We start from the raw sequence: 23665 nt of genomic DNA, 5'->3' as shown, positions 1-23665 counted from the left end.
AACCCAGAAACAAAGTCACTGTTACAAATGTTTAATTTGTGCATTCGTGATGGGCAACAAACAATGACTGCAACAATGCCTTTGATTTTCTTTGTTTTTTTTACACCGGAGGATGAAGAGCAACTGCTGTGAGTACTTGGTGTACCATCCATAAAGTTCATCTGTTCTGGCAACAACATGCACAAGCAAAAGAATAAAAAAAACAAACACTTTGTACAATCTATTTTCATTAAGAAACGTTGATAATTAAAAACTATTGATAAAATTAGTGCTTTCAGCTTAATTGTGTACATACAGTATGTATATATATTTATATAAAATATACCCTGCCCTCCCCCTGTAGTGATTCATAAACAGGTCTGCAACATTTGAGTCAGTTTATACAGAACAGCCACACTAACAGAGTGCCGTGCCCCCTATGTCAGCTACAACATGTAACCTGAACAACAGGAAGCTTTCAAATGGCTTCTGGATGGAGACCTGAAGTTACTATGAGCTTTGTAGCCTCATTTCCAAAGCAACAGCTGAGGACACCGACTTCGGCACAAAACCACCTCATTAAATCTGCCTTTATGTAAACGTTCAGTGTGTCAGATTGTTTAAACTACAGAGAGCCGCTTCTCTGCTACTCCCGAGGAGGACAGGATGAGTTTGGTTTCGGTAGCTGTAACTGGGTGAGACGCTTTAGTGTCTTTACTGAGGTAAAAGAAAAAAAAAGTCAAGTCCAACACACATGATTGTTCTGTAAGGACATGAAGGAATCAAAGAGCAAAAACAGAGGTCATAATGATACGGTTTGATCGTGATGCTCGACTGGATACTGTATCAACTCCACAGCTGGTCACTAAAAGCAGCGAGGCCACTAGAGGGCACCAGACAGAAGATAATTTTAGTGTTTTTCATCATTTTTTTCCCCAGCCAAAGGGCATTTTAATGAACTCAGCTCAAAATAAACAGTAATTCATTTACCAGTTTGGGCGGTGTGTAAGACATGGAAGCTTCAGGTGGACACGCTGGGAGGAAAAGGAGGTAAACTGGACCGCTAGACCCAAAAGAATATGTAGTGAATACTCTTACTCGTTTTCAAGTCAAGAAGCAGTAGTAGTAGTAGTCGTCAAGATGTTTTGTTGTTGTTGACTATTCAGTGACGATGCTTTAAGCACTTCAAATTCAATGAGCGCCACTTTCAGATGTGATTGCTGCAGAACTTTACAGTGAGATAAGGTACGGCGAGGGCTTCGAGACTAACGAAAAAACCAAACCAAAACAAAACAATAAAATATACGACTGAATATTATCTGTACAGATCAAAAAAATTGAAAACAGTGACTCTAAATAGCATGACTGTGATGTTGCCGTTTTCTCAGAGTTCATGTGGAAAACATTCTCAGTGGTCAGACAACGGACACGATGGCAGTCTGTACAGGAGGACATCCCGCCTGCTTCACTCTCCAACAACAGAATTCATTCTTTTTCCCCCTCTCCTTTAAAAAAAAGAAAAAAAAAAGAAAAAGTTCTTCATGTGGATATAAAAAAAAAAAAAAAAAAAAAAAAAAAAGAAGTAGTAAGTGTATGTCCTCAGGAGGCATCTGGACTTTCTTCTCAATGGCACACAGTTCTGCCCGAAAGCTCCTCCCCAAACATGAGGGGCAGGGAAGAGTTTGTCTGTTCTTGTTTAAGGATTTAAAAAACAAACAAACAAAAAAATGGGATCTACAGTCATTGCTGCGCTTGCTGGTTCACAGTGTGTGTGTGTGTGTGTGTGTGTGTGTGTGTGTGTGTGTGTGTGTGTGTGTGTGTGTGTGTGTGTGTGTGTGAGTGAGAGTGTGTGTGTGAGAGAGAGAGAGGGATTCAGGCGAAGCTAACACCAGTCAGCGATGTAATCAAAGTCAGAGAACAGGTTCTGCTCCTCGGAGTTCAGCACTCGGGGTTCCCTGGGCGGGGTTAAGATTGGAGCCTCTGAGGTAAATTCATCGTCGAAGTTGCTGACGTCACTGGAGCCCAGGATGGTCGGGACGAACGGCGGCTTCACCTTCTTGGCCAAAAGCCCGGTCCAATCGATGGTCTATCAATAAAGACAGAAAGCGCGAGTGGGTAACAACAGCGTTCTTTTCTTTGATTACCACAGTGATAACTTTCTCTTTGCCTCTTACCCTGAAGAAGAGATGTTTCTTAACCTCCTCTGCATCCTTTTCTCCTGCTCCCAGCCGTCTTTCTGGGCTCCTCCTCAAAAGCTGAGCACAAAGACAAAAAATATAATGTTAAAGTTTACACCCAGGAGCACAAAGAGACCATTTCTTGTCTGTCTACACACCCTCCTCATGATGGAGATGGCCTCAGTTGAGAGGAACCGTGGATAGCGGACTTCATCGTTGACAATACTGTCAAATACCTCCTCTTCATCGTCACCGGGGAAGGGTGACTGAAAGAGAGACGTGCCAAGGAGAAAAAAACAAAAACCTGATGTAAGGAACATATTCAAGAAATAAATGATGGATTCTTGACATCTTGACGAAACACATGCTCACCTCTCCAACCAGCATCTCAAAGATGAGGACGCCCAGGCCCCACCAGTCCACGGCGCGGGTGTACGACGTTTCAGTTAAAACCTCCGGAGCTAAAAACTCTGGTGTGCCACAAAACGTGCTGGTGCGATCCCTGAAACCCATTCCTGAAGGCAGCACAGAGCACGTCCATCACTCCAAAACAAATCTACATGTGCACCTCCAACAACTGATGGAGCAAGTTCATAACTCTGCTTCTCTGAAGATCTTACAGCACAGGAGTGAACAATCTACCACAGGGTTATGCTTTCAATAACTCTCAAAGTTTCAATTTGACATCATCATCCATTTACCTTCTTTGCAAAGCCCAAAGTCAGCAATCTTTACATAGCCCTCTGTATCCAGGAGCAGGTTATCTAGCTTCAAATCTCTGAAAATTGCAATGAGAGCAAAACTAACTTTCGGGACCCTGACTTTGAATTGAAGTATTACTTTAAATTTCTCAGGCCTTACCTGTACACAATCTTATGGTCATGTAAAAACTGTAATCCCAAAACAACGCAGGCTGCATAAAACCTGCAAAAAGGTACAAAAAACACAGGAGATTTAGACGACGTGCCGCTGTGAGAGTTTGTGGTCCTGCCCACACGTTAACAAGACACTCACACAGCCCTGGGCTCAGAGAAAACATCAGCGTGGATGTGCATCATCAGGTCGCCTCCAGCCGCGTACTCCATCACAAAGCAAACGTGCTCCTGCGTCTGGAAACACGCAAACAGGTTGACCAGGAACGGGTGACGGACGCTGTTCACCGTTTCAAAGATCCTCTTCTCGCACATCAGACTGGCAAAGAGAGGAGGAAGCTGAGTCACCAAATCACACCGAAGTGACCTGACAGTGGGGGGTTTGTGAAAGAGCTTTAAGCGAGTACCTGTCGACCTCATCGCGAGCCACAATGTCTCCTTTCTTTAGAGCTTTGATGGCAAACATCTCTCCAGTGCTTTTGTATTCTGCTAAAAGCACCTGTGGAGGAGATGAACACTTCAGTTTTTTGCCTGCTTGATTTGGCTACTAAAAGTTATGGCAAACATTTCTTTTTCTTTTTTTTTTAATTGACTAAACATATTCTTAATATAGTAGAAATGTCAAGAAGATAATCATCAGCAGCATTTTTATTCAAAGTACCTTTCCAAAGTGACCACGTCCAAGGACTGCCACGCATTTAAAGTCTTGGAGACTGAATTGGAACGGCTCTTCTTCCCTAGAAGGAGACCAGTGCATACATCAGTGTACTCACTCACTCCAAACCAACCTGCATTAAACTTTAAAGTTACAGCAAAACAAAACAAAACAAGGAAAGAGACACCACCATGAAAATTCAGTGACATGGAGCCAAAGCCAGGGGGCAGTGTTTAACCCAGTGTAATTTGTTTTGAGTAGTAAGTCGTTTTTATTTGAAGGAAACCAATTCAAAGCTTTAAAGTAGCATATACATGGCAAGCAGTTCCTTACCTTATCTCTGTGTCTTTCTGAATGGCTGTAAGCTCCAGGTCAGGATGCTGGAACTCATGGTGCACCACTCCATCCATATCTGGCTTCATCACCGTGCTGATTCTCTTGTTGAGGAAGTCAAATGAGGCGAGTGCATCCTGCGGAGAGGAAACACAGGAGAACAGAAGGACAGAAAGAGACACACAGGGTAAATATGAAAACAGTGCTGGTCACCTATTTGTTGTGACTTTAAATTTAGTCTTTAGTGTTTCTCTGTAGATGAAAACTAATGTTGGAGAAACAAAGGTTTTCTATTAAAGAATCTAACTAACAAAACATAATCCAAAAATCATTTCTTTCAGTGCGTAACAATCTAATATTTCCTTCCTTTTTTTTTTTTAATTTTTTAAATTAAATTTCACTTGTTTGGCAACAACACACTTCCTTCCAGCTGACAGGAATGAGGCCCAGCATGGTGGACTTTTACCCACAGGAGATTCTCAGAGAGCTCAGCATGACTGCATCTGTGATTGTATCAGCTCGCATGCGTCTTATCACCACTTCTTGTAATTCCTTAAACAAAACCATACCTGTACTTCCCCCTTGTCAGAAACGCTGTGATGCACTTGTGGTTCTCGGATGTCATCGGGTATGGAGTAACGTTTGGGCCCTGGAGTGGGCTCTTTGTCGAAGTCCAGCTTGGTCACCAGCGGGTCGCTGTGTAAGGGACAGAAGTACAGCAGTGGTGAAAGTTCTTCTTACCGAGCAGCTGTGCCCATAGACACCCATGTAAAAATGGCAAACACTACAGCATTAGAATGCATATTTACATGTGAGTAAAAATCTTTGCAATGCAGCCATACACTTTATGGAGCTATGCAGATGCTAAACAAGTTTGCTAGCATTAGTTAATTACTTAGCACCCTACAAGAAGGCAGAGATCAAAAATAAAATTGCAGATGTCACAGTGGCTATACACATCTTTTCTATCCAGTCTGTGGTTGCTGTATGGCTGTGTACCTGCTGGGTGTGGGTGAACCAGGCAGGCTGCTGGATCCAGTCTCAGCAGCCTGTGGGCTGAAGGAGTTTGTGCTGACGGTTGGTATGGCTCTTCTTACCAGACGGCCCCAGGTGGCGATGTTGATGTTCATCTGAGGGGCTCGCAGAAAAGTTTTACCTGACAAAGAGTAAAAGACAGGAAAAAGACTGAGGAAAAAATGAATAATGGAAGAAGAGAATCAGGAATATGCAACCAAATAAGTAAGGGATCCGAGGAAATTACATACAGTACTTAGTAAATGTATGAACACTGGAGAATCATTGAATATATTTAAACACGCAAGTCAACCAAGAATCCATCACTGCTGCCTTAGAAATAAGAACGTGATTGCTTCACAGCAACGACTCACCTTGCTGTTTGGAGAAAATCTTCTTTTGTCTTTGCAACTTTGGTCGTCTCTCTATGACAGGGTTGAAAAATGTTACCTGAAAACAGAAATAAAAAAGTAATTTCACAAAACAACAAAACATCTGTTTCCTGTGCATTCTTTACTCCTGTGCTAATACACATGTCTGTAGTTATGCACAAGCATGGGACACGCTGTCGCAAGACTAGAAACTAACACAAAAGTGTGCCAAATCATGCACACCCGTAACACTTTACAGATTTCTGTCAGGATTAGATCACACTGAAAAAGCTCCACATCCAATCTTACAATCTTACATCCAACAGTAAAACCTTCTGATTTTATTTTAAGTTTAATGCATGAGTAATTTTACACACAACATCTATTAAACTACACTTCTGATGCAGACACTGTTTGAGGCAAGTGACTGTCATTAGTTTGTTTTTATCTGTGAGAGATTATTTAAACCCCGTCTTACAACAAAAGCTTAACAATCACACTTAGTTTACGTCACATTGTTATTTCAGAACTCAACCTTCAGGCTGCTCCAGATATCATTTTATTGGCAAGTTTTTTGTACTCCTGGATCTGTTTGATATCGAGGAGATGGGATACCCTCAATAACAGCTGACTGAGTGCAGAAGCCCCATCCACCTGCTGCTTAAACCTTCTCTTTACAAGGGGCAGCCAATCAGAAGAAAGCTGGCTTAAAGGCAGAGAAGCTAAAAACTCCATAATACGTTTGAAATATTCTTCTGTGGACAGACTTTACCAAGATTCCAGTCTAGGTCTTCTCAGAGTATTTATTTCTTATAATTTACAATTTTTTTAAGTTTAAAAGTGAGCTTTTATAAGCAAAAAGATCACCAACTGACACACTTCACCATGTTTCCAATTTTATTTACTATAAGTATAAGTAAGTATGTCTATCCATACATGCCCTACCAGATAATGTTTAATTGTGACCAGTCAAAGCTAATTTACTACTTAAATTACTTTTTTCAATTTTTAGATTACTAAAATATGCCGACAGTTACAACTACTTATCCCCCTTTTATGGAATTAAACTGAAATGGTGTTTGTATACCTCAGCAAACAGCATTCCCTGTGGCTCCAGGTACAGACACATTCCATGACGTTGGTTGTCCAGGAAGTCCTCCAGCCGCAGAAACTTGACAGCACAGAGTGAACGCCAGTCCCGCCAGTACACAGCGATCTCCAGCTCCCGGGACTGCAACGCAAAGATGTGAAACTCAGCGTCCGTGCTGTATAAACACAGAGTCAACAGCGCAGGTGTAGTTCAAGGGTGGAAATGTGTGTGTTACCCGGTCCAGCTCCAATGTAAACTTCTGGTCCCATGCCTGATTGCTGACTGGTTTCCAGCTCGTCTGTCCTACCACTGTGTTGTCCAGCTTCAACACTGCACTGATCTCATCTGAGGAAAAAGCACTGAGCTATTAACAAAACCCCAATTCTATCCCCGTTGGTATTAAACAGGCAGTTGCTTCACTTCACCCATATTATAGTTTCAGGTGTGACTTGCTCTGGGTCATGCCCACACTTTAAGTAAACAGATCATTTGTTTGTGAATCAGCACAATATCACAGTTCATCTTTCGGTAAATATTTTGTGTACGAGATCAGATGTACTTACTGGAGAGTTCCTCGCTCTTGGTTAAGTTCCTTGAGCTCACACCGCGGTTTCGGTTTGCTCGGCTGATGAAGGACGAGCGGGTCTCGCTGGGGCTCCAGCCAGGCAGCGGGACAGATGCAGCTTTGGAACGACCTGGGACATTTTCCAGTAGATCCTGACAGCCCATTAGCCTGACATCTAATGTGCCTGGAGGTGAGCGAGGACAGCACACACATGTTATACAATTGCTCCTGCACAAATTTGTTCCCACTTCAGGTTACTTCAAGTGACACCATGTACTGGTATAATGAGCTAGCCCACTTTACTGTCTGCTCCTAAACTGGACTATAATTTGTGCACCTCCAAATAACTAGGGGGGGGAAAACAAAACAAACAAAAAAAAAAAAAAAAAAACAACCAACCAACAAGATCTGATTGTCTAATAATCCATCTTCTTTTTTTGATTCAACAGCAAAAAGTACACACTGTATTACAACCAATAATAAAAACCAGTCCACACAGATCAGCTCAGTATACTTAAAAGTGGATAAAACTTTAAATTAAAGGGTAAAGAAACAAACAAAACAAACAAAAAACCAATAGGCCACCTTTAGAAACTGAGTCATATTTGCACTGTTAGTGATTAGGAACAGCTCAATAGTCCAGTTACCTGTGAGTGCTGCAGGCTTGGTCACGGTGCTGTACTGTGGGAAGATGATACTGGATCTGGGACTGAGGGCTGGTGACGACAGCAGGGACAGCTCTTCTATGATGCCGTTGCTGCGAGGATGGTTTTTAGGCAACTCAGCGAGGCGTTGCTCCAAGGAATATCGCAAAAGGTCGAGCTTTTGACTGGACTCATTGAAACGAGCCTGGGCCTGAAGGAAAGGAAGAGGATAAGGCAGCGAATTAAGACAGATTGAAAGGAAATTATTTTACTACAGCAGTCCAGAGATCCATTTCATCTCAAGTCTAAGATTCCGTGATCTCAAAAGTGACAGATTTTGACTTGTTGTCCAGTTTTACACAGCCTACCTCTGAATGTGCCCTCTTTTCTGTGACTTTTCCAGAGCCCAGAAGTTTCATGACATTCTTGGCTCCCTCGGCTACCGCAGCCTCTATCTTGGCGTGGTGACACAGCTCCTCCACCCGCAGGTCTAGAGGGCTGATGATGGGCTTTTCTGGAGTACAAGGTCACACTTGAATCATTCACTCTGATGACATCGGATTTATAACAACTGTTTCTGTCTTTCTGTTTTAATCTCCTCAGAAAAAAAAAAAGCTCTGAAGGAAGGGAAGGCTCACCCATCACATCATTGTTCTCAAAGCTCAGCTCGCTGGCCTGGCTGGCCTTGAGGATCTGCATCCTGATGAACTCAATCTTCGTCTTGCTGTCCTGAAGCATCTGCTGAGCGGCTGCTAGCAACTTACGATCCTGTGAGTAAAATTGGAAACTAAACCATCACCGCTCATTAGGGAGGTATTTTATCTCTACAGACCATTGATGACCAAATCAGAGGATTCAATAACATTTTGTCTAAATGCACCTAATCCCTCTGCACATGTTGTTTTGTTGCATGTAACACAAAAAGCCCAGACACCTGTTCGTGCCGTTAATTGGACTTGAAGTCTAAATGACAACATGGAAAATCTTATTCACCAAAGAAAAAAGAAAAAAAAAAGTGTGCACTGCTGTGTTTGCTGAACCTTTCCTACGTGCAAACACACATTGGAGTAAGCAAACTCCACCCCAAATTCCTGTTAAGTTTAAATCCTGGTTGTTGATATCTGCGCTTGCAGGAAAGGCCTCCGTTCAACAGGCACTTCCTCTCCGACATCAGGAGAGGAATAGTTCCAACTGGAAGGTGCCTCCGTCGGTCTGACAGGGAAAGGTCGCTTACACCCGCCCCAGCAAGCCAGACAATGCAAATCAATTTACAGCTCCCTTAATGCTTATTGCATTACAGTTTTCAAACTACACTCACCAGAATTTCAAGTGTCCTCCACCTAAACAGTTTTATTAACAATATCCTGCAATAAAAAGCTAAATTATATCATTTCAAAGCAGAAGAGTTTTTGGTTTTTGGTGGGTGGTGATTACATGACATTGTCTATGTACAGTAAAAGCAAGGGGCCTCATTCACAAACAGTTGGTACTCACAAACTCAAAGTTAAACCACATGATTCACACACAAATCTGAGATTCCTCAAAATATCCTTAACCTCAGTTTGCTTCATTACAAATGTAGAACTGCCTCAAGCAGAGTTTATGAACAAAGACGCAGCTCTCTTCAATAAAAAAAATATAAATAAAATAAAAGTATTCACACAGTTTACCTAAATGACATTAATATAACCACACACTGGTTAAAAAGGCAATAACCTATCATCACACTACATTGCAGCATTTTTGCAGTTATTCCCAGTTATGATTGCAGTGGGCCACTCATCTTGGATGGACAGATCAGGTGGTCCTTGGTCTCCACCTGCTACCGGACACTACAACCTTTATATTTCTAACACTGTCACTCCTGAGAACTCGGCTCTTTCAAGCTTCAAACTCAACACATTTTTGTGTCACTTTCTTCAGCTGTGAATTATTTTCTTCTTTAGAGTCTAAGCATCACTCTGACAGCAGTTCCACCACTCTTTGCATGGTACACCTCTAGGCAAACGTGTCTCCTTAGAGTAACCAGGGAGTGGCGGTACGCTAGCGCAGCGCAAACTCTGTCAGGTTAGGATGATTTTGATTCACTCTCACTCTCACTCTCACACACACACACACACACACACACACACACACATGAAACCAAAGGCACCATGTCTGTTTTTGTTAAGGAAATAAAACCCAAATTAACAAAAAAAAAAAAAAATGTTAGAAATAATGTTATTACAGTGCCGCTAATCTTCCTTCGACTCGGCTTAATCCCTCTTTGGTGTTTGCCAATGATTCCAATTCAATCCAGAAACCCCAGACTACACCAAACCATCTACTACACACCGGCTTGAATTACTACTGACGGATACAAGGGCCGAGCTTAACACAAGAGGCTCTCGGCTGTTATTACCGGTCTTCGTGACTTAACGCACACCTCCCAACTAAATTATAGTCCTCCCTGACTCTGAGGATTCGAGGACACACAAGGACCAACAGAGCTTTGTGAACAAACAGCGGTGCATATGACACACAGTATGTGTCAGCGCCTTCTCCCGTTTCCTCCTCCCCTACAGTGAAGCTATAAAAGCAAACCTGCCATGCAGCAGCCTGGTATTCATAATGGCAACAGGCCAGCCTGCTCCAGTTAACATGCGATTATGCTCACAGCACCTTTCTGCAAAGACTTTACCTTAAGTAGTCTAAGCACTTGTGATTATGAGTCTGGAAACTCTGACAACCTGCGGTACAAAAATTACACTAAGTAGTGTTTTGGAAAAAGGTCAAATCAGATACTCAGATTAACCAGCAAGCCTCATCATTTGTTCATAATGACTTTTAATTAAGCTAGATTTGTACTTGCAGAATCAAGGATTTTTTAATAGTAGTGAGCCCCTTAAGTAAATTCATTCATCACTGTGATGAAGCATGCTAAAGTCCAGGTAAGGCAGACACACTTCGCGCTGTCATTTTCTGAGTAAATACACAATTACATGTAAATATGTGAAAACTCCTGATAGATCAGTGATAATCACAACTTTCACAGGAAAATTGGTCCTATTGTTATCATGGCAATGAGCCACTTGGTGGTGGGGGGAAAGCAATCTACTGAAATGCTGACAGCTCACAAGAAGACGGCTATAACGCTGAATCTGTACTGCTGCATTTTCCAAAGTAGTAAAGATATGTCATCTTTTTTAAACCGTAAAGAATCACAATCATTTGCCATCCAAATCACCTGGATTGAGATGACAAAAACATGACAAAAACACTCCTACTGCAGTTACAGGTGATGTTTTTGCTTACTTGCTTTCTTTAAGCTGCCAGGAGCAGAACATTTTGTTTTTAGTTGTTGAATTTAAATGAGGTTCAGGCTAAACCCACACAGCTCAAAACGGCACTATGCCAACTGGTTTGAAGTGTGTCTGTTGACTGTATAAACATGTTTAGTTTGAGGTAATAATGTTACAACCCAGCAACATCATCGTTTGTACATAACTGTGGCTAATATTGTGCTTCCAGATTTCAGCATTTTTACTGAACAAAGACTAAAACAGAAGAAGCAATCAGCTATGTAGAAGTGAATCTATTCATTAAATAAAGTATCATCAGAATGTTTCCGACGTGAACCAGAGCAAGCCTGAATCTCCGGGTAACCCTTCGCCTACCTTGGAGGACCCGTTGGAGTACATCTGAATCATGTTCTCGGCGCCCTGTTTGACTTTTAGCTCAATGTCAACCTGCCGTTTTAAGGCCGCCAGTCGGTTGCTGCTGGTGCACATTCTTGCTTCGCTGTTAGGGGTACCTGGTGTTAAAGGGCATTCTGAGTAAAGGAAGAGGAAAGAAAAAAAAAAGTTAGCATCTTATGGCCATCTGGAAACAATTGTAGACATTACATCAAGCATGTTACATTTGGCACAAATATACAGAGGCTACAAATATTAACGGAGCATGTGTGCGCCATTTTTTATTAAGCTAAAAAACCCTGCAGCTCTGCAAAATGATTGATAAACTGCTTATAAAGCGTGTCCTGTTGCAACTTCAGTGGACACTTTACATGCTCAGAAGGGTGTGCTGTTTATGACTTGATGAGGTTTGTTAGCACAATGCTTGACTCAGCACAAAAACTACTACAGAAGTCAACAACATTAGGATTAAGAAATCTATTGTCAGCTAAGCTTTGTGGATTTTTCAAACAAGTTTTTGCTCAGAACGGAAATCCTTCAAATGTGAAGCCACAACTATTCAGTCTGAGTTTGGCTTTAATGCTTTGGTATTCAGGAGTTGTAATATGAAAGGCTGTCATTTCTGTTCTCAGCTCATTGACTCTCTCCTGAAGTCTGCGCCGTTCCAACAGCACAGGGAAACCCCTGCGGCCATCTCTATTGTACGCATTTTAAAAAAAAAAAAAAAAAGGAACAACACACAAGTGTGAACATGCAGATGATTGCCAGTACTAGTGCCTATACTGTTTATGCAAAGTCAAAGTAAACCCAAAAAAAAGGTACATGCAACAGAATATCATCTCTTAAAAATGATCCATGTCCAGATCCCACAGGCTGCAAAGACTAAACAATCTGTCCATAGATCTGTAGACATTTAATTGTTTTTCCTTTTACACATAAATGCACACAGGCAAACACACAGATACTTAAACCCACTGTTGTCTACTCTCAGAGATGGACCACAGACCTGGTGGATAGGTTCACTGTTTTGTTGTGTTTTTTGGTCAAGTCTGAACTTGAAAGGTGCAGGTAAAAAATAAATAAATAAATAAAAAAAACTCTCCAAGCTGATCATTGCAGCCGAAAGCAGAGCAGAACATTCACTCTCACACACACACGGGTGAGGTGGGCAAAAAAACCTGCCCGACTTCTCCTGACTTGACTTGAAAGTTGAGTTTCAGAAGCTAGTTTTCATAAAGCTAGAAGTCTTAGAAAAGAGTCAGAGCATTCTTTAAGTGAGCCCACATCTGAAGCATGAACCCTTCCAATCTGTTGCAAGGTCCTTTAACATAGTACTCTTCATTATGCATTTAACTTCTAGCCTTTAAGCTCAGCTCTGTTTTTTAGTGAGTTTTCCAAATCCAAAGACACAAAACATGTCACATGACATAACCAAAGACCAACAGTTCACTGAAGGTGTCAAGACCCAAAATAACACTGGCAAAGAAATGGCGTTGTACTCTGAGACAAAGCCAGATGCAGATAACAATAACCAGCAGGCAGGTCTGTGATTCATTCAGTCTGAATGCTTCATCAAAACACCCTTTAACGATTCCTTTGAGCACCTGCGGGATACGGGCAAAAAGGAAGTAACTTATTCTTTGAACTAAAAGTCTAAATGATTCATCTAATGAGACTTAATAAGCTGAGAGAGCGCTTCACTGCTGAGTTTTCTGTTAATGTGGAGGAGGGGAGGATGCTAGTCCTTCCAGGGTAACGCTTTGATATGGTGACACACTTGAAGAGGTAGGGCTAGACAAGAAAAGCAGAGTATTTGCAGAAAAGCCTGTGGAGCAAGGTGAGAATTTTAGAGGTGCTCGGGGCAAAACTGTCACAGGACATCTATTTAAAAAGACACATGCAGAAGTGCTGCTTGTGTCATCTAGTACATGTCTGGGGCTTTCCTCTTCGCCTGGGGGTGCGGTTTGGCTGAGGTCGCATCGAGCCAAGAATTTAAGGACTACAACCCCCGCCTCTTCCAAGAGTGATCCAGTCCCTGCTGGGCCGTAGGACAAGATAGCTGCAGGGCTGATGTCACTGCTGGACAATCGACAAGGGGAACCCTCCCTCAGATTAACCCCATCTGCATCTGATGAGAAGGCAATGAGACATGCTTACACCGTCTAAACTAGTACATTGTGAGTGGGAACCTTAAACCTGTGTGTGATGAGCGGTAGGCAAACAGATTGGGACTTAATAACAGACGATGTTGGGGTTAGCTTTCTTTATGAATGAGATCATATGTGACAGAGGGACCTGACTGGTGTCCCCTGCTGCTCACACAGAGCGCCTGAGTGCGAGTCAGTCCATTTCTGGCCTCCTCAGCTGAGTGGCGGAGAATAACCAGAGCCCCCTCAACTTTCTCCTGGAACAGAAACACATTCTGGGCTGCTCGGAGAGACAGAGCAACTCCTTCCTGCTAATTCAGGAAACAAGAGCTGAACATATTTCAAGAAGCTGTCTCATGTCTAAGGAGCTGAACTGCGCTAAGTCCCTCTTGGCCGTTTTTGCGATGGCCAGCGACATTCCATTGGCCTTGCGTCACTTAAAAAGAAAGCCCTTATTCACCAGATAGGTCGCAGAGTCAGGCTAAATTTATTTTCACTTAAGATAACCATTTACCAAGACAACTTCCCTTCCCTCCTCCAGCAAACAAATACACACACTCACACATCCCTCCTCATCAACTTCCTATTGTCAAATGAGCCGGGACAACGTGACGGCGACAGGCAGACAAATACCATTCCTTCTCTTCCTGAATTTGCGCAGACATTTGCCACCAACAGCTACCCAAAAAGGCAGCTACTGTGACAAAAAGCGCACTGAATGCACAGATGCTGCTGTGGTCCACTCTCTCCAAATTCCACTGTTGTCAACAAATGCAAAGGAGCAGGCTTTCAACAGCCTCGGAGAGGAACAATCGACAGCTCATTGTAACTGCCACGGGAATGTGGAATGCAACAATGTCAGCCTCTGGAGAGTGAGTCACCTCCAAACACTGAATGTGCTCTGTGTGTGTTTACATAGGTGCTCGTCTGACACAACAGAGACAAAATTATTTGGTGCTGTGCATTTACAGCTAAACCATAAGACTGCTACACATACATTAACTGGAAGAGTGGCCTGTTGCCTTATGTGACCTGGATAAACTCATAGCTGAGACTGAATTTAGCTTTAAAAAACACTGGCTGCAAACAAGAATCCCAGCGTACGATTATGACTGCAAACAAGACGACAATAAATGTGAACACATTATGATATAAAGAAACAGAGCTTCATAATAAGACTTTAATATAGAAAAAGATCATGACTCCTGGACTGTGCTGTCATTTGCAACAAGCCAATTAGGACTGGAGCTACAGTTTATTTTTATTATTAAGCGAGTTTTCGGTCATATAAGACAATTAAACAAACACTGTGTGTATATGAAAAACTGTATGTGAAGCTTAAAGTAAACTTAACGTCAGGTATTTGATTTTAAAAAGACGCTGTCCATCTGATGGTGGTGACACATGGGTGTATTGATTTGTTTAGTTTTTACCAAAGCTTGAATGAGAGTTTCGGCCCTGTAAACCTGATGTAGGCAGCTTTTGTAATTATTAAGTTATGACAGACTTCCTGGACGTTTAACATGGAATATATTCATTGTATGAAGGCTAATCTTTGCATGGCATTATTACATTTACTTAAGTGGCTGTACAAAAACTTAGGTGGGAACATTATTTTTCTGATGGTTAATTATTTGACTACTTATATTAACCCCTTCCTACTTTGGTACCATCTATTGAATCTGACCCTGCTCTCCTTTAGTGCTTGTGTAATTACCTAGCACTTCTTCGGGGTCTTTTACCACAATGTGGGCGTTAAGTTCTTGTAGCTCCTGATGAAGCTCCTCGACCTTCTTGTTAGATTTTTTCAGCATGTTGTCAACGTAAGCCAGGCTCTTCTTATCTGTGGTGACCTGAGAGGCGGAAAAATGAGAGGAGACCACCTTAAAGCCTTGAAAAGCATCTCCATTAACTTAATCATAAATGTGATGTTATTAGACATGGGAGAGATAGAAAAAACTGCATAATATATTTAGATTTAGACATTTTGAGGGAAACAGCGGATACTATACTATATCTGTGACATTACCTTTCGCAGGTTCTCTGCACCCTCTTTGATCTTTAGTTCCTTACGGATCTCACGGCGGATCTGCTCCTTGATCTCATCCAGCTTTTGTTGGACCATGGTGTCAGACAGGTCCAGGTTGTGTCCCAGACCGAGGCGCTCTGCCACCTGTTGGCCCCGGGCATCCCCCTGGAGGAGGAGGAGAAGGAGGAAGAGGAGGAGGAACAAAAGAGTAGATAAGGTGAAGATGTGGAATGTAATTAAGAGTAGTTCAGCAAGGGAGGAGAAGAAGAGAAAAGGGATGGTAGGGGGAAAAAAACAAGAGGAGGAAAGGACAAGCAGAGGTCAGTCACGTACTGTGCACACTGGCATTTTAAACTAGCATTTAATCAACAGGTCTTATCAACGTTAAACTATGAAGGAGAGAACAAATCTGCACTGCATTAAAGTGCAGAATTGCAAAACAGCTGAAGCTGTTGCTTCATAACATGCATGCATTTCCATCCCGTCATGAGCTGGTGCTCATGACGAGATGGGAACACAAAGGAGGAGTTAAAAACAGTTTCGGCCCAGCAGTTAGAGTTTCTCACAATCACAAGCAAAGTTCATGTGAAATCTGAAGCCCTGAATGCAAATATTCACCAAATCCGAATTATTCCTGGTCTTTGTGTGGTGACTACACATGTAAGCATGACTGATGAGCAGACAGAAGGGATTTGTATTTTATTTTAAATAAGAAATAGCCAACAAACACCTGGTAGATTTAATGCATAGGAAGATCATGGTAATGCACCTTAATGTTGGTCAGCAAACAGCATTTAACAGCAAAAGCAGAAGAACTGTCCCCCTCAGAGTGATGAAATGTTTGAGACAGTGCTGAGATTAGAAGGTACTGTACAAACAAGAGAAACACGCACAGCCAGAGAGAATCTTTCAAAAGCTCTTGAAATTCTTTTTAATAATAAACGAAAATCAGGTCCAGTAGGAAATGCACCAGGTAAAGCCAGCAGGTCACATGACACAGCTACGTACAGTCAGAGGTCTGCGCGTATTTCCTGTTATTTTTGGCTTTTTGATGCAAGATAGTACATCTATGCTTGATACCCAACTTCAAATGTTTTCTTCTTTTAATTTTAGGATTTTTCTTTTTTTTTGTCAACTTCATGATTTTGTAGCTAGATATAGCAATCATTCATAGCCTTTAATGCACACATCAACAAATAAAGATCCTTGAAAAGAACTGGAAGAAGTCCACTTGCAGAGTGAAGCATATTTCACCCTTCACCTCTGTTCAGTGAGAAAGCACACGAGCCAGTTTCTTTTTCTTTAACTGACTATTTCAGTCAGACATCACAGCACAGGCGTAGACAATATTACAATTATGCAATCCTCCTGTTTGCTGAAGCTTTTAATATTTATTGATTACCATCAAAGCTCTGGAGCCCAAAGAGGCATTTTCCTGGACACATAAATTTATATGATCTCATCACCAAGAGATTGCCAGTCTTTTCTATATTAGACCTACTCTCAACTGCTCTCTTACTCACAAGAGGCCGCCGCATCGAGTAGCCCCGCATGTTTGATTTGACAAGTTTTTATACCAGATGCCTTTCCTGAAGCAACTCCATAGGGATGTGTGTGTTTTCCCAGGATGGAGCTGGGGATCTTTTGCTTGTGTAATACAGAAACCACAATACTGATCCCTCAAACACTACATTATAAAATTACTATGTGAAATGAACGTGTCACATCAACTACACTGAAAATATCCATTAACAAAACATGGGGTTCAGAAATTCGGCGCAGGCAGCCCATTCACGGTGTTCTGGCATCACTCCAGCATAGTGGTGTGTTTTGAACTTGAGCTAGCCGCTGTGCGTGTTGTTTTCCCTGCTGCTGTCAGTCACCAATGACCTGCATCCTTAAAACCATCACCTTAACTAAAGACGGATTAGAAGTCGCTTCCTGAACACTTCTGCTCTAGAAGGTCATAGTACAGCATAATGATCCACTAGTATGTGAGCATCTAAGGTCTGATTATCAGCATATTACATTTTATTATAAAGTCATTCAAGCAAAAGTTATTTGGCTTGAAAAATATCTCCTGATTTTAAATATGAAGTTGTCAGCATGACCTTTTAATTGTGCTCCATGGGAACAATGAACGACTGGCATTTCATTTTAACCATTAATTAAAGCAGCCAAATTGTAATAAACAAAATATTAGCCAGGCCTTTGCTTTATTATTCCAAGAATGATTTTTTTGGGGGAAAAAAAAATAATAAAATAATAATAAACAACAGATTCAACATGAGAGAAACTCACTGCCTCGTCCTGAAAGCCCCTGGGCTGTAAGCAGAAGGACATTAACTTACTCTATTCAAGAAAACAAAGAATGATTTGTTAAAATCTTTGTTGCTTTCAACCCATCAGTACGAAATTTGCACCCTCATAACTGTAGTTAGGTTTAATCAGAAATCTTCAGTTTCAAGGTTTACTACTCTTTAAACTTGCTAATGAGAGGATGCTGAAAGGATCATTCTGTCTTACCACAACTTCATCGGTTTCAGCCAATTCCATCTCTAGATCCATTGAACAAACCGGTCCACGCACGTTCTGCTGACCAGCCACGATCATCTCATCAACTCCAGTGGATGTCTGTTGTCTAATAAAGCTAATAGTATCCTCTCCCACGGAGGTGAGACGAGCGTAACCAACCGAGGCTCTGCCCAAAGCCACAATCATTCACTCCACTATGATCCGATTTTCCCCAGCTTTTTTCCTTCCCTTCTTCACACTTTCTTTCTCCTACAGACTATTGACATCAGCAGGGAAGATAAACCATCTGAGCAGCGATGGCCAAATCCCTCTTAGCTTCTCACTCTGTGAGGTCAGAGCAGCCCAGAATGGGACCTAATCTGACTCCATGCAGAGGGCTGTGGCTAAAATTAACCCATGTTAAAAAACAACGCTGGCTGTCTATGGCAGACCAGAAAGCAGTGTGCCTGCCATAGACAGCCAGTGTGTGTGTGTGTGTGTGTGTGTGTGTGTGTGTGTGTGTGTGTGTCGGTGATGGTGGAGAAAGAAATTCTCAAACAAGTATGTGGTATATTGTCCTTTATCCAAGCTGCATTTCTGGTTTTCCACCTCTCTTCACAGTTACTTCCTTTCCAAGGATTGAACCCCTGTTTCACATTAAAAGCTATTTCTAGGACCATCACCATGTACCTGAATTGATCATTACACAAGGTACATCAGGAGCTAACCACATGTACCTGGACCAAACCCTGAATCGAGTCCCTGGCATATGACTGACAGATTAATATTAAGGAAAACGCATCACGCTTGGTAAGATGAGGGCTTTCCATCAGCTTATTCCTTCCCTTCCCCCATCCTGGCCTCTCTTCTATAAGTACTGTCTTTAAAGGAAACTATAGTTTGCACATATCCTGGTCGACTCATAGGTAAAATGGAGGTCACAGCTGGGAGGGGGGTGGGGGAGTCCTCTTCTTAAGTTGGCTGCTCTGCAAAACTTGTTTGCACTCTAGCTGCATCTGCCCAATGTGGAATGACGATAGCAGGAGGACACCAGAAGAGGCCTATTTTACTGTACAACAATGCAAGGAAATCCATGAAAGGCCAATCAGATAAGGCAGAAATTAATCAGCTAGAAGACCCCGCGGGGCCTGTGTTTTAATTTTGAGATCAAATAAAAGAAAAAGACCAAGCTCTCCTCTCACTGCAATACCTCACTGACTTGCTCCTTTACCTGTAACTGCTCTTATCATCTCTTGACGCTAGAACGTATCACCCCGTAAGAGGGAGTGACATCATACCGGGAACTCGAGACTTACTAAGTTCAAAGACGAGCGGAGCAGAAATTGTAAGCAAATGTCTCCTCTCACACTACAATACATACAGTTTATGATGAATGAAGGGAACTTGCCAGTGTGGCTCTGCTGGCTGCACTGTGAAACATCCAAGGCTTCACAACAAATGTAAACAGTACCGAAAACCTTGTGGATACATATTTTAGTTGATGTTACAAAAACAGTCCTGCTGGGAACCACTTAATGCGTGTCTAAGGAAAAGCACACGAAAAAGGTGCCATATTCTTAAATGAGTAGGGCAAGGGTTACCTACAAATGTTGACCTTTGTTAATGAGCTCCTTTAGAGCTCCGGGACATGAAAGGCAACTGAGGTAAAAGCAAACATTTGGTCTGAACCTCAGGTAGAAGTAGAAGTCTAACAACAAGAGCTCCACTCACACAAAAGGACAATGCAAAGGTTGAGCCCGCTATCGAAGTCTGTGCTAAAAAAGCCAAGCCCTTGCCATTTCTGTGCGAGGCCTAATCGCAGCCTACAACCTGACACCCGGTCTATCTTACCCCCACAGCTGGCTGCAGAGCACTGGCCACAGCCCTGTACTCTGTGCTGCCGCCAAAAATAGCAACACAAGCTAATAAAGATAGCTCTTACAAGTGCAACCTTCACGCAAGCAGTCTACATATCCCACAGCAAGTCAAACAGCAGAGAACGCCTCACATGACACGTCACAGCAGCTAAAGGTCATTTCTGAGCTCCTCAGGCAGTAGGTGTCCAAAAAACCTGAATGAGAGGTAAACCACTTTCCTGCACCTGTCACCCTGCTGAGTGCATGTGGTTCGACTCCAATTTCCAGAAGCAGGTGTTTAAATTTAGCAGAATGCCAAAGATAAAATTAAAAACTACATGTGGCTTTTAACAGGATAAAGTCAGTGCGCCCCAGGGTGGCTGTGGCTACAATGTAGCTTGCCATCACCAGTGTGTGAATGGGTGGATGACTGGTTGTGTAAAGCGCTTTGGGGTCCATAGGGACTAGTAAAAGCGCTATACAAATACAGGCCATTTACCATTTACCATTATTTATTCATGCACACAAATTTGACACTGCCTTCCTGTTACATTATGCTCACTGTTGTTTTTATCATTCATCATCACCCACACATGACCATAAATGTGTAGTGTCAGATTTCACTCCAGATTATATTGCTAACCTTTGAGAAAGTAAAAGTAAATCTTTTTATAATTTAACCGGTGTAACGGTTCTGAAACAGAGACCGAAATTATTATCCAAATGTCCACGATTCTCTTACTGTGATGGAGTTGTTAAAAGTCTGGTTGAAGTATTAATACATCATCTAGTTTTAGTCATTACGGTGAAGGTTTTGCTTTTTGTTATTCGTTAGCTCTAAAGAAAAACAAAAGGTACAAACCAAATTACGGTTACACTCTTTTAACTACACAAATCAACAAGTCCTCAAAGTAAGATTAGTCTGTGAGCTTAATCTAACTTACATACATGTCTGTCCTTACACAACATGTACAGCATTCAAACATGGCTGCTCCCAGGCAATCCTGTTTAAATATAATAAGTATAGATTCTGTGTTGTATAATCTACGTAGATCATGTGCCATGTATAACTTAAGATGCACAAATTAAACACCTCATCGGTCTGAGTCATCCATACATGACAAATACAGCATTAGGTTCCCGCACCCGTGGAGATGAGGCACCTTTCAAGTTGAACACGAGTTTTGGAGGTCACGCATAAAGTAGTGCCATCGGACAACGAGCTGTATGGATGAGCTGTTGCACAACTCAACAGTGTTTCTGATATAAAGATGCACTTGGAGGAGGAGGGGGGGAGTGACGTCACTCGAGTGAAACTGTATTAATCAGTGAGTCATAACTGTTCACACCGAACAAAAAAAAGGAGAGCGTAATACTGACTTCCAGCCTCTCTTTTAAAAACAGAAACTAGCATTACTGTTGCAGTTGGCACTAAGCTGGCTGCTGTGGTGTCGCTGGTTATACGTTCAACCAGTTAATAACGAGCTTGGAAAAGAAAACTCAAAGCATTTTCTTTACATAGACGACATTTTTTCTTCTTTTTTTGTCTAGTTTTACCACATTTTCTGCACACTGCCAGTATCTAAACACACGGCGGCAACGTTTATTTTCCCAAAAAAGTAACGCAGGTTAACTTTAACGTTAGACCTGTACGTTTACGTTAAACAGCCACTATTTAAGAGCTTTTACGGTTACGCAAACACTAAACCTCGTTTACTACAACAGGGTCCGTTACATTAAATAACACGGCGGTTTTCGCACAAAATTCCCGGTTTGAAAGTTAGTTTGGACAATTGTGTGCCAGGCCTCAATCCATGGATAATTCCCAGACAGCCTTCTGGGACCTAGCAGAGGCCCTGCAGTCCTCTAACACACGACTAACTCACAGCAAGCCTCGTTTTAAAGCGTTTTAATTGTTAGCTAACTTCTAACTGCATCTCTGGAGCAAGTTTGCGCACTTTTCGCAACAGTTGTCAACTTTTCCTACCTGCACGGAGTCGGCGGCCATCTTGGTTTTCGCCTTTGAATCAAATCCTACAGGGAGAGCGGAGGGAGGGGTGGTGGGACTCCAAAAACAAGCCTTGTTTTAAGTTTCCCTCTCTGGCGACAAAAAAACTTCACTATTTTGACCAAACCATCGGTCATCTCGGGTACACGGAGTTTCCCATGCCGTCTTCACACTTCTCTGACGCGCTCGCACCGTCCTAGCGGAGTCCAGGAGGGTGGACTGGCGCTCATAAATAAAAAGCTGAAGCATAAATCTGTCCCAGTGCAGCTGGAGAAAGAGGCGGTGGTTATAATAGAAGAGTCCGCCCAGATGAGCTGCAACACTGCCGGGACAGCTACTACACACATGTGATCAGAAACTTCGTAAAGGCTGGCCTCACCTCAGGCTAACATCCCCAAATCTTCCCCAAACACAAATAAAGAAATTAAATCAAGGCTTACATATGTGAAGCAGCCGTATTAGACATTAAAGGTGGAGGAGTAACACCAGTTAATTTAAATAAAATGCTTTTACAAGTAAAAGTCCTGCAACTATTTATATTTATTAAAAGTTGAGAAGGTAAGTGAAAGTACAATTTAAAAAAAGATAACAAAATTTAACCCTAACCTCACTGGCCACTCTAATAGGTACAACTGTTCAACTGCTTTTAATCTAATCAGATAATCACATTTAGGCATGTAGATGAAGTCATCACAGCCTAGAAACTAAATAGAAACTATACAGTGACGGTCAGTTCTTTGGCTGAAAATTCCTTTTTGATGACAAATAATCACTCATTACAACCAAGTTATGCAGAAGAGCATCTCTGAATGCACAACACATCCAATGTTGAAGCACAAGGCAACAAAAGATCACACCAGATGGCACTCCTGTCAGCTAAGTTCATAACACTGAGGCTCCAGGTCACGCGAGCTCATCAAAATTGGTCAGTAGAAGACTGGAAAAACATTCCCTGATCTGATGAGTCTTGATTTGTGCTATATTCAGATGATAGCGTCACAATATCAGAATCAGAATCAGAATCAGAAAGGGTTTTATTGCCAAATGTTGAGCAGGTTTACAACATTAGGAAATTGCTGCGGTGCTTAGTGCAAACATACTGTCATAAATAACGCTTAAATAGACATGAGAAAAAATAAATAAATAAATAAATAAATAAATAAATAAATAAATAAATAAATAAATAAAATAAAATAAAATAAAATAAAAAAATAAGAATAAGAATTAAAAGTGCTAAGTAGATAGATATATACATGATATATACATGAGTGCAGGTGGTGATCAGTGCCAAACATGGAATGATGCAGTGAACACAGCGTAGGGTCATGTGTTAGTGGTGGGAACAGTCATACGGTTATTGTTCATGTGTCCAACAGCAGAGGGGAAGAAACTGTTCTTATGGCGAGAGGTTCTGGTGCGAATGGACCGGAGCCTCCTGCCTGAGGGGAGCAGGTCAAACAGACTGTGTCCAGGATGAGAAGGGTCAGCTGAGATCCGAGCTGCACGCCCCAGTGTCCTGGAGGTGTACAGGTCCTGCAGAGATGGGAGTCTGCAGCCAATCACCTTCTCAGCAGAGCGCACAACACGCTGCAGTCTCTGTTTGTCCCTGATAGTGGCTCCAGCGTACCACACGGTGATGGAGGAGGTGAGGATGGACTCGATGATTGCAATATATGGTGTAAACTGCATGAAAGCATGGATCCATCGTGCCTTATACCACTGGCTTAGGCTGCTTGT

General features: G+C 42.0%; 1 protein-coding gene across 2 annotated transcripts; it reads right to left on the bottom strand.

Moving 5' to 3' along the window:
- Positions 1 to 23: 23 nt before the first annotated feature.
- Positions 24 to 22205, bottom strand: LOC146367369 (serine/threonine-protein kinase N2-like). 2 transcript variants are annotated; one of them, XM_084912074.1, is made up of 23 exons: positions 21908 to 22205; positions 15551 to 15715; positions 15239 to 15374; positions 11357 to 11511; positions 8339 to 8468; positions 8069 to 8214; positions 7704 to 7911; positions 7055 to 7240; positions 6727 to 6836; positions 6489 to 6632; positions 5405 to 5480; positions 5016 to 5172; positions 4586 to 4712; positions 4017 to 4153; positions 3690 to 3765; positions 3436 to 3527; positions 3171 to 3347; positions 3018 to 3080; positions 2858 to 2934; positions 2529 to 2671; positions 2315 to 2422; positions 2154 to 2234; positions 24 to 2065 (listed from the first exon to the last, which is right to left on the bottom strand). In XM_084912074.1, the coding sequence occupies exons 1-23, from the start codon at positions 21926 to 21928 to the stop codon at positions 1862 to 1864; spliced, it is 2919 nt and encodes a 972-aa protein (XP_084768200.1). In that variant the 5' UTR covers positions 21929 to 22205; the 3' UTR covers positions 24 to 1861. The 2 variants fall into 2 exon arrangements, with proteins under 2 accessions (XP_084768200.1, XP_084768199.1); XM_084912073.1 differs by lacking the exon at positions 21908 to 22205 and adding an exon at positions 18077 to 18938.
- Positions 22206 to 23665: the final 1460 nt, after the last annotated feature.

The sequence above is a fragment of the Perissodus microlepis genome, chromosome 18, assembly GCF_051167445.1.
Source record: "Perissodus microlepis isolate ML-2025 ecotype Zambia chromosome 18, ASM5116744v1, whole genome shotgun sequence".
Lineage (NCBI taxonomy): Eukaryota > Metazoa > Chordata > Actinopteri > Cichliformes > Cichlidae > Perissodus > Perissodus microlepis.
This window is presented reverse-complemented; position numbering and strand designations above follow the sequence as displayed.